The sequence below is a fragment of the Malus sylvestris genome, chromosome 16 (assembly GCF_916048215.2).
Source record: "Malus sylvestris chromosome 16, drMalSylv7.2, whole genome shotgun sequence".
Lineage (NCBI taxonomy): Eukaryota > Viridiplantae > Streptophyta > Magnoliopsida > Rosales > Rosaceae > Malus > Malus sylvestris.
In genome coordinates this window covers 16631665-16649764 of record NC_062275.1, presented here as the reverse complement: position 1 = coordinate 16649764, position 18100 = coordinate 16631665, and the positions used below count along the sequence as shown (strand labels likewise).

The 18100-nt window shown below is 40.9% G+C and overlaps 5 protein-coding genes across 5 annotated transcripts; 2 read left to right on the top strand and 3 right to left on the bottom strand.

Moving 5' to 3' along the window:
- Window positions 1-106: 106 nt before the first annotated feature.
- LOC126607897 (proteasome subunit beta type-2-B) lies at window positions 107-3083 on the top strand. The gene is made up of 3 exons (XM_050275600.1): window positions 107-377; window positions 490-613; window positions 2482-3083. The coding sequence occupies exons 1-3, from the start codon at window positions 220-222 to the stop codon at window positions 2812-2814; spliced, it is 615 nt and encodes a 204-aa protein (XP_050131557.1). The 5' UTR covers window positions 107-219; the 3' UTR covers window positions 2815-3083.
- Window positions 3084-3381: 298 nt separating this feature from the next.
- LOC126607896 (non-specific lipid transfer protein GPI-anchored 25-like) lies at window positions 3382-4781 on the bottom strand. The gene is made up of 3 exons (XM_050275599.1): window positions 4129-4781; window positions 3904-3969; window positions 3382-3779 (listed from the first exon to the last, which is right to left on the bottom strand). The coding sequence occupies exons 1-3, from the start codon at window positions 4511-4513 to the stop codon at window positions 3565-3567; spliced, it is 666 nt and encodes a 221-aa protein (XP_050131556.1). The 5' UTR covers window positions 4514-4781; the 3' UTR covers window positions 3382-3564.
- Window positions 4782-5140: 359 nt separating this feature from the next.
- Window positions 5141-6446, bottom strand: LOC126608211 (non-specific lipid transfer protein GPI-anchored 20). Its single transcript, XM_050276044.1, has 4 exons — window positions 5998-6446; window positions 5860-5886; window positions 5617-5667; window positions 5141-5505 (listed from the first exon to the last, which is right to left on the bottom strand). Exons 1-4 carry the CDS (start codon window positions 6332-6334, stop codon window positions 5294-5296), a joined length of 627 nt encoding a protein of 208 aa, XP_050132001.1. The 5' UTR covers window positions 6335-6446; the 3' UTR covers window positions 5141-5293.
- A 6187-nt stretch (window positions 6447-12633) lies between these two features.
- On the top strand, window positions 12634-13786 carry LOC126608308 (non-specific lipid transfer protein GPI-anchored 5-like). Its single transcript, XM_050276170.1, has 3 exons — window positions 12634-13054; window positions 13244-13303; window positions 13422-13786. Exons 1-3 carry the CDS (start codon window positions 12739-12741, stop codon window positions 13547-13549), a joined length of 504 nt encoding a protein of 167 aa, XP_050132127.1. The 5' UTR covers window positions 12634-12738; the 3' UTR covers window positions 13550-13786.
- A 21-nt stretch (window positions 13787-13807) lies between these two features.
- On the bottom strand, window positions 13808-16049 carry LOC126608307 (protein CDC73 homolog). Its single transcript, XM_050276169.1, has 3 exons — window positions 14871-16049; window positions 14631-14713; window positions 13808-14511 (listed from the first exon to the last, which is right to left on the bottom strand). The coding sequence occupies exons 1-3, from the start codon at window positions 15931-15933 to the stop codon at window positions 14419-14421; spliced, it is 1239 nt and encodes a 412-aa protein (XP_050132126.1). The 5' UTR covers window positions 15934-16049; the 3' UTR covers window positions 13808-14418.
- Window positions 16050-18100: the final 2051 nt, after the last annotated feature.

Sequence of the window (18100 nt, the reverse complement as noted above, 5' to 3'; positions counted from 1 at the left end):
GTAATTGGACACATAGATTAAAACTTAGGCCCGGCCCAGCGAACCGGCCCAACAACGGCCTCTGAATGAGTGAACTTGTTCCTCAAGTTGCCTCCTCTGCTATTACCTCCAAATTTCTTAACCCAAAAGCAGAACACAGTGTTCCCCAGCTCCAAAGAAATCAGAAAACCCAGAGAGAGAGAGAGATCGAAACTCGACAAGCCAGCAGATCAACAAGCAATGGAGTCCATCTTCGGTTTGGTAGGCGATGGCTTCGCCGTCGTGGCAGCGGACACTTCAGCCGTGCACAGCATACTGGTCCACAAGTCCAACGAAGACAAGATCATGGTGCTCGACTCCCACAAGCTCGTCGCTGCTAGCGGCGAGCCCGGCGACAGGTTCAAAATATTTTTTTTTTAATTTTCGCTTCTGGGTTTCGGTTTGATTGTCGATTATCGTGTTCTGGAATCTGATTGAGATTTTTTTTTTTGAATATTTTGGGGAAATTAGGGTTCAGTTCACGGAATACATACAGAAGAACGTGGCATTGTACCAGTTCCGGAATGGGATTCCGTTGACCACCGCTGCTGCTGCCAATTTCACCCGCGGCGAGCTCGCCACTGCCTTGCGAAAGGTATGGGCTTTTTCTGGGATACGTTAAATAAACTTTTGGGGTATATGGTTTGGTTGATTGGATTTTTTACCAGTATTAGGGATCTGGTGTTTAGGTTAGTAATCTTATATTTTTTTAGGGGTTTTCCCCTCCTGCAAGTTTAGGGTTTTTGTTGAGTAATGGTAATTGGGGTTTAGTTAGAATCAAACAATGTGGAAATTAACTACATGATGCGGGTTCAAGCCGAAAAAAGATTAAATATGTGAATAGGTAAATGTTTTATTTTGTGCACATTGTTTTGGTATGAACATATGCAGTTATAACTTGAGTAAATCTCGCAATGGTATGCTTTAATTGACCGAGTTAAAGTCACATAAGAGGTAATTTACTGAGTTAAAGTTATATTGCCAAGTTAAGTGATCAGAGACTGAAGTGTATCAAATAATCTGGTAGTGATGCATGTAGGTTCTGTAGATGCTAGTTATATGATTATACAATCTGGGTTGACAGGAGTTATGAATCTAATTAGGCATACTAAAAAAATATAATTTTGATCTAAATTTTGTTTTAGATGTGTATTACTTGTGTATAATGTTTCTCCAAAAATACAAACTTCCAGGTTGTATCTGAGAATATAAATTTGAAAGTTAGTTATATATTCAAGCATTTTCATTGAAATGAGACCGCTTGGGAAGTTTCCTAGACGCTTACTTGAGCTTTGAAGTGTTCGTCTGAAAGTTTGCAATCTAGCTTGTCTAACTCTTTTTATTTCAGTTTTCATTTTTATTGAAGTCTTTGTCTTATTAGAATATGTTTATGCCACCATTGTATAACATAATTTCTAACATAGCATGTGTTTAAACATTGGATGCAAAATTTTCAGTCACAGTTGTGCCTTTTGAGGCATTTATGGGCTTCTTTCTTGTGCGATCAGATTAGATACCTCCAGATATTGTTCAATCTTCAAACCAAAAACCATTCACTCAAATATTCTGATAGCCTATGTTTACTCCTCAGATTTTGTTGATAGCCTTTGGCTTAATTGCCACGACACAAAAAAAATTATGGAGTAGTTGCTGCCCCAAATTCCAGAATCAATACTAAAATTCTAGTGACTTCTTGCCTTCAAGTCCAACCCTAGTAGTCTGCAGAATATCGTACCAATCCTTCTTCCCATATGTTTTATACATTAAACCTCCTTTTGAATTACTGCTTACGTATGAGTTCAAACAATATTGCATCTACATTCTAGAACATTATCTCATGGATGTTCGTACCTTTTCATCAATCGCTTGGAATGTTAAGGGCAAATCTGGAAGTCACAAGTAATTTATGTGTGCTTCTTATTTTTTTAGGCTGTTCCTAGGCGAAAGTATTATTCAGGAAAAAGTGAATATGCTTACATAATATTCCTAAAGTTATGTAGTCAACTTGTGTTCCTCAAGCAGGCTTTACTGGTGTTATAGGCACTACCAGTTCACTTCTTATGGGTATGGTTGAAAGTGACATGGCTCTAACCTCATAAATAAGGGGGGTTGTGCTTAAAATCTCAAGGGGGATTACATCGTGCTATGATTTTCCTTATTGAGTTGCAAGCTTTTGCTTTATTGATTTTTTGACTTGTAACAATTCATAGTTATCCATTTTCTTTGTCTGGTTCAAAGTCCACTTTGAATTTTCATGTACAATTAATTTATTTTGTTGTTCATCAAGAAGAAAACGGCTAAGTTTATCCTTAGAGGGATGTTTTTAACTTTACCTTCAGAGAGAATTCAGTTGTTATGAATGAGTGATAGATGCTGGGATGAGATTGTATTAGTAGATAGAGTTACATAGTTGATAGCTGATATTTTCTTTCTTTTCTGGTTTTTAAAAATTTGATTTTGCAGAATCCATACATGGTGAACATCTTGATGGCTGGTTTTGACAAGGAGGCTGGGGCATCCCTTTACTACATCGATTACATTGCCTCTCTTCACAAGGTTGAGAAAGGAGCCTTTGGATATGGGTCGTACTTCGCACTCTCACTGATGGACAGGCACTACCACAGTGGCATGTCTGTGGAGGAAGCAATTGACTTGGTCGACAAGTGCATCATTGAGATCCGGTCAAGGCTGGTGGTGGCTCCCCCAAACTTTGTGATCAAGATTGTTGACAAGGATGGGGCAAGGGAATATGCGTGGCGAGAGTCCATCAGGGATGCCGGTGTTGCTGCAGCATGATCGATCATTTAAAAGCATCACCAGACTTGTGTTTATTTTACTTTTAAACTTTTGTTGGCTAAATTTTCCTTTGCTCTAGTAAGTGAATCTGATGCCCCTCCAGAACCTATCGAAATGCTCACAATAGCTCTCTTCTTCCTTGAACTTGTGATGTGAATGCTGCTGGAATACTTGTATTTTGGAAGGAGAAATGGTCTTTTAAAAGTGAGAGTTTCATTTGTAATGACTAGTTATTTGTTTTCATTTATTTACTTTTCCTTTTGACAAAATGACCGGTTCCGGGCCATCTGGCTACAAATTATTTGCTACTAAGTGAAAACAAACTCTTTGCAAAGTAAGGATAAGACTACGTACGATGGACATTCTCCCGACCCTTGGAAAGCGGAGAGTTTTGTTGGTTTTGGGGTTGCCCCTTACTATGAATCCCTAGAGGCTAGCTAGAACTATTCGAGCAGGATTTGTGACGCCAATTTCAAGTAGAACTACAATTTATTCGGTGTTTATGCGGGAAAGACAAAAGTTGATTTTATAAGTTTGCGGATGAAACTTAAATGAGAGTGGGTGAATTTCGGTACACTTCATCGCTCAACTAACACAGGTTGTCATCTCAAAATTTATATGTGAACATGCAATTTTTCATGAATGCCAATGTGACAGGGTAACTGCATAAGTTTCCTGATCAAGTCAGTACACGAAATGCCGAAAGGGCGGTGAAGTTTTCATGTAAAATCTCAATGAATGTAGGAAGCATCAGATGAATATCTGAACAAGGAAGCTCACAATGGCAGGTAGAATCCAAGAGTTACTCAAGTACACTTGCTTCATTGCAGCTGAAATCCTTGCTGGTTCTTCCGCTGAGCTTGGCGGAGTTGGCGATCTGTTTCCCCGCGGGATGCTTGAATTGTATGCTGGTTCTGGTGCTAAGCTCATGAGAGGAGATGAAGCATTGTCCACAGAATCAAAACCTGCAAAATAATAGTAAAAATGGGATTTTTAGGGTTCTTGCTAAATCAAAGGTTTCTGCATTGCATCTTTGACCCAAAAAAAAAAAATCCAAGAAAATCATGGGGTGAGCGGGACTAAAACTACCTGAAGGAGGAGGACTTGAAATCTCGGAAATTGTTGAGCTGCGGAGAGGAGGGAGTTCTGGTGATCCTGTTGCAGTTACGCAACAAAATTGGAATTTGAGAACCAAAATTTCTTTAAAATTCACATTCATGGCGTCAAGAATTAAAAAAAAAGTTCGGTAATTTCTGAATCGATATATAGAACCCTAAATTGGGCAGAAGAAAATGTTCAAGAAAATTCAAGAACCTGAGCAGAGAGACTCCAAAGATTGTGCACTTGCGTTTGTGGAAATGTCTCTGAGAGGGCAAGTGGAAGACAGAGACAGAACGCGACTCCCGTTCACCGGAAACCCCAGCATCGGAGGATCCTGGACCAGGTAGCAGAGGCAGAGCGCGCCGCCGGACTCCATCGACAGCGAGAACGCGTCGCAGCACTTGGGTGGGGGTGAGTCGGAGATGTTGTTTGGCGGAGACGACACGTAAGGCAGGCACGGCGAGAATCTCACGAGCTCGTCGGCGCAACTAGGTGGTGGAGACGGCGGCGGTTCTGCTGATCCCAAGCGGAGAATAACGAGCGTCAAGGCTAGGAGGATGGCCATGAGAGGAGGAGGAGCAGTAGTGGTGGCCATCATGCTTGAGAGTTTGAGAGAGAAATGGCGGGAAACAGAGGAATTCTGATAATTCCAGAAGTGCCCTTTGCTGGTTTGTGTGAATTGGGATTGAGTGAGTAGGCGGTTAATAACGAAGAGAGCGTGATCTATAACTGCCCAAGCTAAACTACTCCATTATTCGAAAAATTACAATATTCACCAATTTCTCGTAGCCAAGGAAATGGAGAATTCATTAAAGCTTAATACAATGCTTTACAAGCTTGAGATGAGTTTGTTACTCCCCAGCTTTTTTATAAATGCTTACAAATTCTCATATTTGCAGATAACCACATGGTTACAGATCCGAACTTCGAATCCATCTGCTTAAAGTTCAACAGAAAGAAACCGAAATATTTTTTCATTACGGAGTCATTTCATCAAACACTTCACTCCATCTCCCCACACAACTTCAAGAATGTTGGAATCAATTGCATCTCCGTGCAAAATTGAGTGGAGTTGCAATTTTGACCCCAACATTCTTACATTAAGGGCGGAGTGAGTACTGAGTGATCAATGCAACGTCTCACACGAAAACAGAAAAAATTATGTCATCCGTTGATGAGTCCCGAAGTAATTTACTTGAACTGAATTTTTGAAGGGATCCCAAACAAAACGAAACAAATATTTATTTCACTAATACAACAAATAATCACCAATACATGGCTTACAATGATCTGAAGTAGCAAAAAACAAGAATCACACTCACACTCGTACAACAATGTACGAAAGAATATGTATAGAGATGAACATAACATAATCAGCCTAGAAAAACTTGAAAGCTAGAACGCCGGATGCCAATAGCAGAAGAGAAGGCGAGTAAGAGGGCGTGGCAGCCGATGGAGTCAGAACCGGGCGGCTCCCAGTAGTTGCAGTTGGAGCTGCAGAGCCCCCTGTTGTAGATGGTGGAGTCAAACCTTGTGTGTTGTCGGATTCCGGTGACTCAGCTGATGAGGTGGGTTCTGGGACAGAGGAAGCTGCTCATCAGAAAGCATGTTGCGAGGCATATCAATATTAAGAACCGTCACCAATTTGAGCGCTTTAACATTACAAAGCTTCTTCGAAAATGTACTCGTTTAAGAAATTACCTGTTGGAGCAGATGGTGAAGCTCCAGGAGAAAGAGTTGGCGACAGGGAGCCTGCCAAATTCAATTAGACAGCATTAGTTCACCTACTAACAACCATACAATATACAAAAATATTCACTCGTCAGACAGTCCAACATTGTTATGATATTAGATTGTCAATCTCAAACAATATCGTAACATGTCCGACTGACTGACAAGGCAATATATTAACCTAAAATTACAAACCGTCAGACTAAATGGTACCTGGAGCAGGACTAGGTGCACCAGCGGCTGCACAATCATCGTATGTTCATGTTAGCATTCATATAGAAAATTACACATAATTAATCATGTTGATAATACTGAAAAAGCATGTCAAAATTACAAGAGTTTTAAATTAACCTTGGCATTGGAGAGGGACACCGGGGATGTTGCAGGCACGAGGAAGAGAGAGGGCTAGAGTCCGGTTGATTGGCAACTGGAAGGGAACGCTTCCCGTCACAAGGAGGCACACACAGTCCCTGCTAGTACTTGTGACGGATTTTAGCGAATTGCAGCAGGCTGCGGTTGGTGATGTACCATTGGCGCTGCTATTAGTGAGATAACTCATACAAGGGGACAAGCTAGAAATCATGTTGGCGGTGCAAGGGGAACTGACTTGGGCGGAGACTGGCAGAGCCAGGACCAGAGCCACTGCCATTGCCATAACTAGACCGGGGAACCGCAAGAAAATCTCCATTTTATCTGATATTTTGTGTCGAAATTGGAGGGAAATTTATGGTTCCGTAGGAGCTGGAAATGTGTACAACTTTATGGTGAATTGTGAATCGTGAGTTGTGTTTGTAAGTGAGAAGGGTGAGAGAATTTATAAGGGATTGAGGAGAAGTGGAGGGAAGAAGGAAACGTGAATATTTGGAGTTGGTTTTTGGAGATCAACTACCTTAACGAACTATATGGGAAAAATGGGGTTTTTTAGTAGGTGGGATTAGTATTATGTGGCATATTTATGAAGCATATTTTGACTTGCATTTGGGCAGAGACTTGGTGACTAAGAAACGTCCAAGCCCGGGTTTTATTATGTGGCTTCATATGGTTGGCTCATAGCTTAAACTGTAAGAAATAGAATCATACTAATAGGAACACAAAGAAAGAAAGTGTGAACAAAATTAAGTAACAACAAGTGAAAAGAGGTGTGCATTGGATCCATCCAAAACAATCATTCCAAACCTTCCACTTTAAGAGAGATTCTCTCATGTAATAGACGGTTATCAATATGTGTTTATTTCACGTATTATATGGCCTGATCATGTGATTTGGAAGATAGAACATAATAAGGTATTAAATTAATGGTAATTATTTTGCTCCAATTTCAATCATGTAGTGTGTGAGAGATTGACACGTAATGATAAACAGGTTACATAAAAAAATTTGCCTCAATTTCAGTCATTGTTATTATCTGACTTCTCATTAATACAAGGACTCCCGAAAATTGAGAGCCAAAACTAAGCCAATTATGCTACTTGTACACAATTAGGAATTAGCAAAAGAATTACCTATGAACATGTTGCTATTTCGTTTAGCAGATTTTTAAATTTTCATGAAAAAAGAAGAATCATTTAATTATAAAAAAGGATATGCAAAAGAAATCATTTTTCACGCCCCGATTCCAATATAAGTCGAAGATTGATACGTGACGGAATGACAGTAATCGCAGCGATACAACAAATAATTGTCGTATTTCGAAATTTTAATCTCGAGACGTGACTAAATTTATGAACTAGATTGTGTAGTACTAATAAATTCCTTTTATTGCATCGCTACAACTAACCTTTAGTGTAATATCCTGAAAATTTAAATATATGAATTATATATTCATAATTATGAATATGTGGAGAAAAAACAAATCGAAAATAGATCGATGTGTAGTTATGAAAAATTGAATTGAGAACTTTTAAAGTTTTGTTTCAGGAAATTATTATAAATTATCGTTAAGTGAAAAAGACGAAAATGCCCCTAGTTGGCTTAACGTAATTATACGATGACGTGTTTTATTCTCATATATTTTATCGTATTTCTTGACATTTTTGGATAAAGCTCAATTCCAAGAGAATGTAGGCGAAAATCGTTCGCCAAACGGAGTATTAACGAATGAAATAGAAACGAACGAAAGTAGGGGCAAAATAGTCATTTTGCCATGAATCTGGAAGGCTCCAGATTCTGTTTTAGTGGAAATTTGCCACGGGAGAAGGTGGAAAATGTGGGGAAGGAGAAGGGGGAGCAGGAGGAAAAAAAAAAGATAAGAAAGAAGGGTTGGGATGACCAAGGAGAAGGGGGAGCAGGAGGGAGAGGAGAGAGAGAGAGGTAGATAACTGGGTCTCTTGACCCGTTTCCCCTTTTCGCGACCCAACTGACGGAAACCATGGTTTCCGTTGCATTTTCCAGACGAATCCAGATGGTTTACCCCGAATTAACACTTGAAAATAGGTCCCTGACGTTCCCTCTCTCATTTACAACAAAAAATTTGTGGAAATTGGCTTTGGATTTGGGTAAACTACCCCAAAGGGTGTCGTTGGGAGTGTGGTGGAAATCGGCAAAATCTGCAGGTGCCACCATCGAGTACCACCATCATTCAACTCGTTTTGGTCCCAGGAACAAACCCCGAACATATTTTGGGGCGATGGAACACCGGAATGATCGAATCGAAGAGAACCCATTTCTTGGGTTTCAACGGATAGAGTTGTTTTCCGGATACTTCCAGGCCAACCTAGGCTTCGGCCTAGGTATAAAAGTTCTTCCCCTTGTTGTGTTCTATAACCTTGTAAAATTTGGTAATTTTTAGAGTTCATCGGAATTTGAGATTTCCGTTCGCCGAAAACCGCCACCCGTGGTGGCGCATGTCCAGTGAACCGACACTGCATTTTTAGGCAAATTTCGTTATTCCAATTGTATTTTTGGTATTTTTTGACGTGTTTCGATTATTAACACAGATGTTGGATATTTCGATTATTTGAATATTTTCGGAATTGTTGAAATGTGGACTACGAAATACTTGATCCCACACAAGGTTACGTAGGTAGTCTAACATGGTTAGATTCAACCTTAAATAATCGAGAATTAATCTTTTGTTTTAAAAGAAGAAATTGGGTGATAACATGGAAAATTAAAACTTATAATTTTAGTAATTAGAGGATGGTTATTGATTTTGTGAGTGATTAACAAATTTAAATAAAGAATTGTGATTAATGGTAGTTAAATAAACGAGAGTTTAGAGTGGGCCTATTACCGATATTATTTTTCAAAATAAATTTTCGGGAGCGGGGCGTTACATTTAGGTTCGACTGCCTACATATCCTACGACGGGATCAAGCCATTCGTAGTGCACCCTTTTGTTAAGCCCCAAAACATCTTATATTTAAAATGACTTCCAAAATTTATCATGGCCTTATCTAGCAAGAAAACTTAGAGTTCCAGAATCACTCAATGGAACTCAATGTATAAATCAATAGATTTTAGACTACTCAACATAACGGAAGTAGGATCTTGTACCAACTCAACGAAATCCATAGGAATATAGGGTTTCAGACCAATTCAATGGAACCGAATCGGAAGTGGGATTCTGGACCAACTCAAAGGAATCCAAAGGAATATAGGGTTCCGGACCAACTCAATGGAACGAGATCGAAAGTGGGATTCTGAACCAACTCAATGGAATCCAAAGGAATATAGGGTTCTAGACTAACAAAATCGAATCGGAAGTGAGATTCCGGATCAACTCAATGGAATTGAATTGGAAGTGGGTTTCTAAAGCAACTTAACGGAATCTAAAGGAATATAGGTTTCCTAACCAACTCAACGGAATTGAATGGGAAATGTTATTCCAGACCAACTGAATGGAATCCAAATGAATATAGGGTTGCAGACCAACTCAACGGAACTACCCCAAGAATGCGTATGGTTTCTCAATGTGGATTAATCAAGAAGAACCATATGCATAAAACTAATAGTGTGGCCCCCCAATACGGATTAACAAAGTAGGACCATATCCAATAACACTAGGCAGTGACCCCCCAATGCGGATTTACCAAGCAAAGTCACGTCTAGTATGCGCATGGTCCCCAATGCAAATTAACTAGGCAAAACCATGAGTGTCAACTAATAGTATGGTCTCCCAATGATGATTAACTCAGCAAGATCATCTATGTACCACACTACTACATGGTATAGTCTCATTTTCACACATCATGCATCATATGTCATTCATCAACCCAACATAATTTCCATAGTGAACACATACCACTAATGGTTTCACGTATCAACCAAGTATGATCTAGTCATAAGAAGTATAGTACACGGAATACTCATATGTACTAGTTCTACTAAAATTATAATAGATATATTGACTCATCATCATATTCTAGCAATCACACACTATCAACTCTCTCCTAGAAGCCTAATAAGCATGTAAATCTTAGTAAGGTGCCACTTGCACCCAAATCAAGGTGCATCCCCAGGATGACACACTGATCAAGGTACGCCCATTAGGCTCTGTCGAGTCTCTAATAATACTAAATTCAACATTCAAAATGTTTCGGAACATGTTAATTAAAAGTCAACCCTCAGTCAACGGGGTCAACAATAAGGTCAACAACCCTACGTAATCAATTTTGAAGGATTGGCACATCAGATTTTCGATCTGTAAATTCCTAAAAGCATCAAATAATATGCACAACAACACACTAAAATTTTCTAACGATCTAACGATCGAATCTTTGCCTACAACAAAGGTCAAGTGGAGGCCATTTACAAAACTAGGCTCTACCAACGGAAATTAAAAACTGATTAGAGCATCGAAATTAGCCTTGGAAAGCAAAATTGGGTTACTGGCCATGCAACGTCGCTCGTGGCGGCCAAGCCTCATCCCGCCGCCGTTGCTGCTCAACTGCATGATCGGGGGTGAGGATCTCTTCCTGTGCTTAAGAGCTATCAACTTGTGGTGATAGTTGGCATCACGGTGGACGCGCGATGACAAGTTCGCAGTCGAGACAACTCGAAGCCGTCGAGCTCCGCCTATTAGAAATAGAGGCCAAACATGGTCGAGTTGGGGTGGGTTGTGTTTGTGGTGATGAGAGGAGTCTAGTGGTGGTAGTGAAGATTTTGGTCATCGGAGTTCGCCAGAAACTGGCCTAGTAAACTTGCCCAAAAGGCAGGTCAAGTTTGCTGCAATAGGGTGATCCCAGTCGACTCACGAGTCAATTCGCCAAAAATAGGAAGGTTCCCCAAAAAATATGGGGACTTCTATAATTCCATTTATAGAGGTCTCAATGACCATTTTTGCCCCTAGCTTTAGTCGTTTGTAAATTTATCGTTACAACTCCGTTTCACGAATGGTTTTCGCATATGTATTTGTACGATCGAGCTCTATCCAAAAATACTAAGAATGACCCCGAGAGATCTACAAATTTTTATCGACTATTCATGAAAATTCAAACTTTGTAACTAAGTAATTGAAACTCTATAATTATTGAAAAATAATAATAACTTTCCGAAATACGAAATACAAAAAAATTGAGTAGAATTGGCTTCAACAATTATTTTCTTGTTATAGGAGAATGATTTATGGTTCACCAAAATGTAGTGTCCTCATTCAATAAGACGTTTCCTTTTATATGTATTATTGTATCACGAGACCACAATAATAGGGAACTCGTTCCACATTTGCTAAATAATCATATGACAAGTAACGTTTTGCTGACCAGCATGCGAGCATAGATATGTTGTGGGAAGCATGCAAATACAGGATAAGAGTAATTCACCATACCTCATCTCGTGGACAGGAGCAAATACAGGATAAGAGTAGTTCACCATACCTCATCTCATGCATAGGTGTTAAACTTTCTTCATTGTTCACAATCATAAGCTCAAGTCAACTTTCCTTGTTCTACAAGCTACCAAAAATATCGTCATTGTCAAACAAATCATGCGCGATATTCTAAAAAGAAAAATAAATGTAATTACCATTATCTCCAAAATCTCTTTCAAACATAGCATCTGGGCAATTTAAGAAGTAATTATCTTAACAAGTTTCTCTTTCAAGGGCGAAGTAATTATGTTAACAAGTATTTGTTTGATGGGCTTGTCATCTTAACTTAAGAGTATATATCAGTTTTTAAGTTTGATGTATTGTGCGATTCACTCTCCTAATATTACTCGTATAGAGAAAATAAAAGATAAAAGTACTTTAGCCAACAATGATTGATTGAGTTGGTAAAGATTGTTCTCTTAGATAGAATAAAGTATGGCTTCGAGTTCCGCTGTTTGCCATCTCTCTTGTGGTATGTTCTTCTACGAGGCTCGTTTGGTGCCTATTACTTGGATTCAATAACTTATAATTTAAGATCTATTTGAACGTAGAAGTAAATGAATTTTTTTTTTTTTTTTTTGAAGGGATTAAAATGGATTAGACACAAAATAAACTTATTCTTCTAAAATTATGAGCGTGCCATTTGTGAGGATTGGAAGGAAAAGTTTTCTCATGTCACCAACTCACAATGTGTCAATGGTTCATTGGACGGGTAATATAATTTTTTCAAACACGTGGTAAGTATTTATTGGAGATAATGTCACTGAAACTAAAATTTGGTTGCATGAGAGGTATAAGTTTCTTTCATGTGTAATTCGACATATTTTACCAATACAGTGAGTTATCCAATAGATACAAAATGACTCGTCTTTGAATATCTAGAAGTTGTAAGTTGGGATCTAATCTATGCCAAAAACGGTAGAAGTTGGTAACCCAATAACCGACCTTCATAATATTCCATAGCCAGCTAAGCCATACAACAATTGAATCAAATTATTAAATCTAAAGCTTCATAACTAAATGAAGAACCCTTTGTGACATAGTATAAGTAGGAAAAGTTAGGTTACCAATTAAGCCAACATTTTTGTCCTCTTTCTTCATCTCCCCCACCCCACCCCACACACCACCCCCCCCCCCCCCCCCCCCCCCCCCCCGCTCTTACAAAAAGCCCCATACTTCTCCCCTTAACTTCACCAAACAAATCAAAACACTCAAATCCCAGTTCAGATATACCACAGCTTCCCAATCACTTCCCACACAAACCCAAAAAAACTTATATTCCAATGGCACAAAAGTTTGAGATGTCTCTAGTCCTTGTCCTAGTGACCATGTTCTTGGCAAGGGCAGCAGCCCAGTCTAGTTGCACAAACGTGATCATCAGCATGTCACCCTGCCTCAGTTACATTACTGGCAACTCCTCCACCCCTTCTTCCGGGTGCTGCTCGCAGCTCGCCAGCGTTGTCTCTTCCTCCCCACAGTGTTTGTGTGAGGTCCTTAATGGCGGTGGATCGTCGCTAGGGATCAATGTGAACCGGACTCAGGCTCTGGCATTGCCTGGTGCTTGCAATGTCCAGACTCCACCACTCAGCCAGTGCAATGGTAAGCCTGCATATGCTCAATGTCTTATGTCGGTGTTTAGAGTGAATCCCACGTCAGAGAACTGAAGCTTTCCCTAATAGCATAAATGATCTTGGGCCTCTCACCCTATTAATTTCGGTTGGATGCTCACATTCTAATGATTGGTTTTAATCTTCTTCTAATAACTTGAATACCGCTATATTTGCGCAGCTGCTTCTCCGGCTGGCTCTCCAACAGGAGCAGCAGACTCTCCTAATGAAGGTCCTTCAGGTACAAAAAACAGTTCATATGATTCTTTTAGTTGCGAATGAATCTGTTGAAATTTTAATCCTCTGCTCCATCTGTAAGGTTGACGCTAAATTTTTATATTGGTATTGATATCGTGCAGGAACCGGTTCAAAAACTGTACCATCGACTCAAGGCAGCTCGTCAGACGGAAACTCCATCAAGATGTCCACTCCGACTCAACTCTTTCTTCTCCTGGCTACAGCATATGCTACCTTCACAATGTGCTGATTTTCTTTCTGTTGGCCAAACTTTTCGAGTTATCCACATAATTTGTTTCTGTTGGCCAAACTTTTTGAGTTATAATACTGTTTGTGATTGTTAACGTATTGGATTATTATTTTGAATTCAGTTGTTAGATCCATATACATTCATTGTAACCTCAGAGAGGTTGATATGGTATCTGTACTGGTGGATCTTCCCTTCTTTGATAATAAATGTTTTCTGGCTTCTGAGTGAAAAACAAAACCTGTAACACTATCGACGATCTTCTGCCACAATCAACTGAATTAGAATTACGATCATAAACATCAATCACAATATACAAATAGGCTTTTCGATCTCCGTCCTCGCGGATACACACATCACTTCCACTACGAGCGTTTGCTGTATAACGCAGTTTGTCCCCCTAGATGGCTGGAGATGTTGGACCTGTATACCTTCCGACTTGTTTGCAAATATGTGAAGATACCGCATTCGATGAATGTCACGCAGAGTCTTGCACAACCTCAGGAAAAGATGGTTCAACGGCCCGGACCACTGTTTCTCAATCAGTTTTAGATGGACTGAGAAACCCTCTGCATATCTGCAATGGTCGGGCAAAGGTTTGCTTTAACATTGCAAATATGTTAAACGACAAGTCCATCTTCAAGTATCCATCCTCAGCCATTCTCCTTGCCAACCCTGGATATTCAGCCAAGCATCTCCATGTACTCTTAGATTGATATAGTCTCATCACTCCTCAGAAAAAAATGCAACGTTACATATCCTAAAAAATCCTCAAAATTTTGATAGCAAAACTTAAAAGTTGAAGGAGCACAAAAGCGCAACCTGCACCAACAGGACTGCTATAATCTCTTTCTTCCGCAACTTGATGCACATCAAGAGTGTGCTCTTGACCGCACAAATTCTTCTAATCTGTCCCACACCTCCAATGCCGCAGCTCTATCTTGATGTCGTTTATTCTTGCTAATCTGCACATTTAGAACACAGTTCAATATTGACCGACAACAGAACCAAAAACAAGAATGAAGGTGGATAACTATCTAAAAACAAAGAAGCAAGGAAGCTCAAGATGGCAAAAATAGCTCACCGAGATGATCTTCACATTCCACTGCTTCACAATCTTTGCCGACTCCACGCTATCATCTTCGAACCGCATGAAAAACCCCATAACTGCATCACAACACAACATACGCAAGCAACACATGAAATCAGCTACAATGCACTTTCAAAAGCCACATAAAACAAATTCAGAAAGCTAAAATCTCAATGACCCAGATAACAATTTCTCAATGCAATTAAAACCTGAGAACTGAAAGTTTTGACTTACTCTTATTGAAAATCTCAACATGGTCCTTGAAGGGCCAATCCTTGAACTGCCACTCCTTCCCCAACACGAAAACCGCCACAACCCGGTCCCAATCCTCCGCCTTCAACGCCGAGGGCTTATCCCTAACCTCATAAGCTGTCACCACCCGATCCCTATCCCTGCTAAACTTCTTCTGCACCGTCACGCAGTCCGGCTTCGCCCCTTTCATCTGCTTCACCTTCACATCAGTGGGTATATAAACCCCATCTTCCAAAAACTCCTTCACATTGTAAATCGTGATCAGCGTCTGAAAAGCACTGGGCACCAAAATTATGGGCACACCTTCCCCAATTTTACCCCCCTTGAGGTGCAATTTAGGCTTCGGGTTCGGGTCGTAACCCGATTCGTCTCCGAACCCGGTCATGCCCCTCTCGTCGGAACCCATTAGCCTACTCTTCGCCACCAGCCCATCCTTCCTCTGCTGGGACTCAATACGCTGTCGTTCCTCTTCTCGCTTCGTCGCCGAGGTCAAAACGGCGTAAAAGTTCCTACCTTTACACTCCAGCAATCCCTCCCGGTCCTTCAACGGGCGCTCGCTGGAGCAAATCAACGACATGTAGTCCACCGGCGTCTCGATTTGAGTAAAAACCCGAGAATCCGAAGCGTCGTAATGGCCGTTGTCGCTGCTGATGAGGTTGGCGTTGCTGGCGGCATCGAGGGTGGTAGAGATTTTGGTGAGGTGGACGGCGTCGTTTTGGGGAGGGAGGAGGAACTCTATGGAGTCGGAGGAGGAGATCTTTCCGGTGAGGTAGTCGAGGAGGGGCTTGCGGTCGGGGAAAGTGACGGAGGGGATTCCCTGGGTGCGGGCGCACTGGATGTAGTCGGTGTGCTTGATATGGTGGTTGTTGACGTAATAAAGGAGGGTTTCGAGGGTGTAGAGGTTGCCTTGCTTGGAGCGGTAGGCGGTCTCTGCGTGGCAGGGGAAGCTGTAGTCGGAGCCGAACCGGACCTCGTCGTTGACCCGGACGATCTTGTCGAGGTCACCGCGGACTGTGAAGTCGCGGAGGGCCGAGAGCGGGTCCATAGAGGATGATGCAGTTTGTTTGCTGCTGCTGTAGTGGAAAGGAAAGTGATATGAGTGATCACTGAAACACTCTCTGACGATTGCGGAGAGTAAACGATAAGTTATCTGGTTTGGGATTTTGAGGTTTTGGGCCTCCCTTCCCGTATATGGGCCTTCCGTGTAGAGTGAGATTTTATGTATTGGGCCTTGGATTATATCCTACAGTGGAATGGATTGGGAAATATGGCCATAAATAAACAATTCATTTCCCTTTTGCTTTTTCTTTTTTGATCCGTATACTTTATCAGAGTTTTAATAATGATTTTCTATTTTATTTTATTTTTTATAAAAGAAGTTCCCTCAAATATTAATAATATTGGAATTTTTAAACTTTTTATTATGCACTATGTTGCAATGTATCACATACCGTTAAATTTTTCATTAATTGATGATGTGGACAACATAAAATCTACATCAAATTAATTTATTTTTTTACATTGAATAACAAAATAAACAAATAAGAACCCTAATAATAATAGCAGCTCTTGCACTTACCCCTTCCCCCTCTGGTCTCCTCCCACCAGCTTCCCACCCCACCACCCCACAGTCTTCAACTAAGCCACATCATCCCCCTAAAACACACACACACACACATACACATCTCTCTCTCTCTCTCTCTCTCTATCTCTCTCCTTGGATTCAAATTTGTAGGTTATAGATTGGAGATCTAGAAATTGTGGATCAACTGAGACTCGGTCAAGTTTGTAGGTGGTTTCTCCACAAATTGTTAGTTTCATATGGATGAAGTAGGAAAATGGAGTCGTAAGGAGAAGGTTGGTTGACGTACTGGTTACTGATTGATGAAGGAAAGATATCAAGAATTTTGGGTAAATTACATAAAACTACCTCAATTCTTGGATCATTAACAGCTTCATAACTCGTCTTTAAAATGTTTCAATGTCATACCTTATCTTCGAATTTTGTTGCAATGATATACCTTCCGTCAGTTATCTGTCAATTCCTCCGTTAAATGCTGACATGGCTTGTGACGTGGCACACTTTATATTAAAAAAACTAATAAAATATTATTAAAAACTAAAATACAATTATTTAAATATTTTTATAAAAATAAGGTGGGACCCACCCACCTTCTTCCCTCCCACCCGTCTCCCCCTTCACTCCAAACCCCCCCCCCCCACACGCCCTTATCTCTCGGTTTCTCCCCCCTTCTTCATATCTCTTCCTGTTCATCTTCCCCCCCCCCCCACCCACCCCCCACCCCATTCTCCCCCCACCCCTTGCAACCTAAAAAGGAAGAAGAAGAAGAAGGAAAAAAAAACCCCAAGTTCATCTCCCCCTGCAACCCAAAAAGGAAGAAGAATGAGAAGAAGAAAAAGATGAAAAAAAAAACCCCTAAGTTCGCCCCCTGGAACCCAAAAAGGAAGAAGAAGAAGAAGAAGAATAATAAGAATAAGAGGAAAAAAACAAAAAAACCCATCTTCATCTTCCCCAACCCCCCCTTCCCTACAACCCATCCCTTTCTTCCCCCTCTCGTATTCTCCTTCCCTCCTCCTCTGCACCCACTACCTGCAACCCAAAAAAAAAAAAACCCCATCTTCATCTTCCCCGAACCCCGACCTCCCTTTCCCTGCAACCCAAATCCTGTTTTCCGCCGATTCCCCGGGTGGAGAAATTGGGCACGTAGAAAATGGGGGGAATGGGTGTGGATTTAGGTATCGATTGATATGCAGACGGGACTGGACAGGATAGAACGGAGAGGGAGCAAAGATACCCTCAGATGGAAACAAGGAGGAAGAAGAAGGAGACGGAGAGGTTATAATTTTGTGTTCCACAGATGTGGAACGAGTCGTTCCAAGGGGTGAGGCGGAACGAAAATTCGTCCCGTGAAACAGCACATTCCACCCGTTTTAGGCATACCAAACTTAGGACGGAACGTCTCATCCCACTCCGCTCCGTCACGTCCCACGTACCAAACGGTACCTTAAGGAATGGGGTGTGTAAAGGAGGGAAGAGGGTGGGTGCGGAGGAGGAGGGAAGGGGAAGACGGGAGAGGGAAGAAAGGGGTAGGTTGCAGGGAAGAGGGGTCGGGGAAGATGAAGTTGGTTTTTTTTTTTTTTTCTTCTTCTTATTTCTTTCTGTGTTGCAGGGGTGGGGGGAGACGAACTTG

What these genes read in the sequence shown, in the direction of transcription:
- LOC126608308 (XM_050276170.1), top strand. Translation starts at nt 12,739, where the DNA reads ATGGCACAAAAGTTTGAGATGTCTCTAGTCCTTGTCCTAGTGACCATG. An exon ending in ACCACTCAGCCAGTGCAATG is followed by an intron (nt 13,055 to 13,243) that starts GTAAGCCTGCAT and finishes ATATTTGCGCAG; the next exon opens with CTGCTTCTCCGGCTGGCTCT. An exon ending in TCCTAATGAAGGTCCTTCAG is followed by an intron (nt 13,304 to 13,421) that starts GTACAAAAAACA and finishes GATATCGTGCAG; the next exon opens with GAACCGGTTCAAAAACTGTA.
- LOC126608307 (XM_050276169.1), bottom strand. Translation starts at nt 15,933, where the DNA reads ATGGACCCGCTCTCGGCCCTCCGCGACTTCACAGTCCGCGGTGACCTC. An exon ending in TGTTGAGATTTTCAATAAGA is followed by an intron (nt 14,714 to 14,870) that starts GTAAGTCAAAAC and finishes GTTGTGATGCAG; the next exon opens with TTATGGGGTTTTTCATGCGG. An exon ending in GGAATGTGAAGATCATCTCG is followed by an intron (nt 14,512 to 14,630) that starts GTGAGCTATTTT and finishes CTAAATGTGCAG; the next exon opens with ATTAGCAAGAATAAACGACA.
- LOC126607897 (XM_050275600.1), top strand. Translation starts at nt 220, where the DNA reads ATGGAGTCCATCTTCGGTTTGGTAGGCGATGGCTTCGCCGTCGTGGCA. An exon ending in AGCGGCGAGCCCGGCGACAG is followed by an intron (nt 378 to 489) that starts GTTCAAAATATT and finishes TGGGGAAATTAG; the next exon opens with GGTTCAGTTCACGGAATACA. An exon ending in TCGCCACTGCCTTGCGAAAG is followed by an intron (nt 614 to 2,481) that starts GTATGGGCTTTT and finishes TTGATTTTGCAG; the next exon opens with AATCCATACATGGTGAACAT.
- LOC126608211 (XM_050276044.1), bottom strand. Translation starts at nt 6,334, where the DNA reads ATGGAGATTTTCTTGCGGTTCCCCGGTCTAGTTATGGCAATGGCAGTG. An exon ending in TGTCCCTCTCCAATGCCAAG is followed by an intron (nt 5,887 to 5,997) that starts GTTAATTTAAAA and finishes ATGATTGTGCAG; the next exon opens with CCGCTGGTGCACCTAGTCCT. An exon ending in TTCACCATCTGCTCCAACAG is followed by an intron (nt 5,506 to 5,616) that starts GTAATTTCTTAA and finishes TCTGATGAGCAG; the next exon opens with CTTCCTCTGTCCCAGAACCC.
- LOC126607896 (XM_050275599.1), bottom strand. Translation starts at nt 4,513, where the DNA reads ATGATGGCCACCACTACTGCTCCTCCTCCTCTCATGGCCATCCTCCTA. An exon ending in TTTGGAGTCTCTCTGCTCAG is followed by an intron (nt 3,970 to 4,128) that starts GTTCTTGAATTT and finishes TAACTGCAACAG; the next exon opens with GATCACCAGAACTCCCTCCT. An exon ending in TTCAAGTCCTCCTCCTTCAG is followed by an intron (nt 3,780 to 3,903) that starts GTAGTTTTAGTC and finishes ATTATTTTGCAG; the next exon opens with GTTTTGATTCTGTGGACAAT.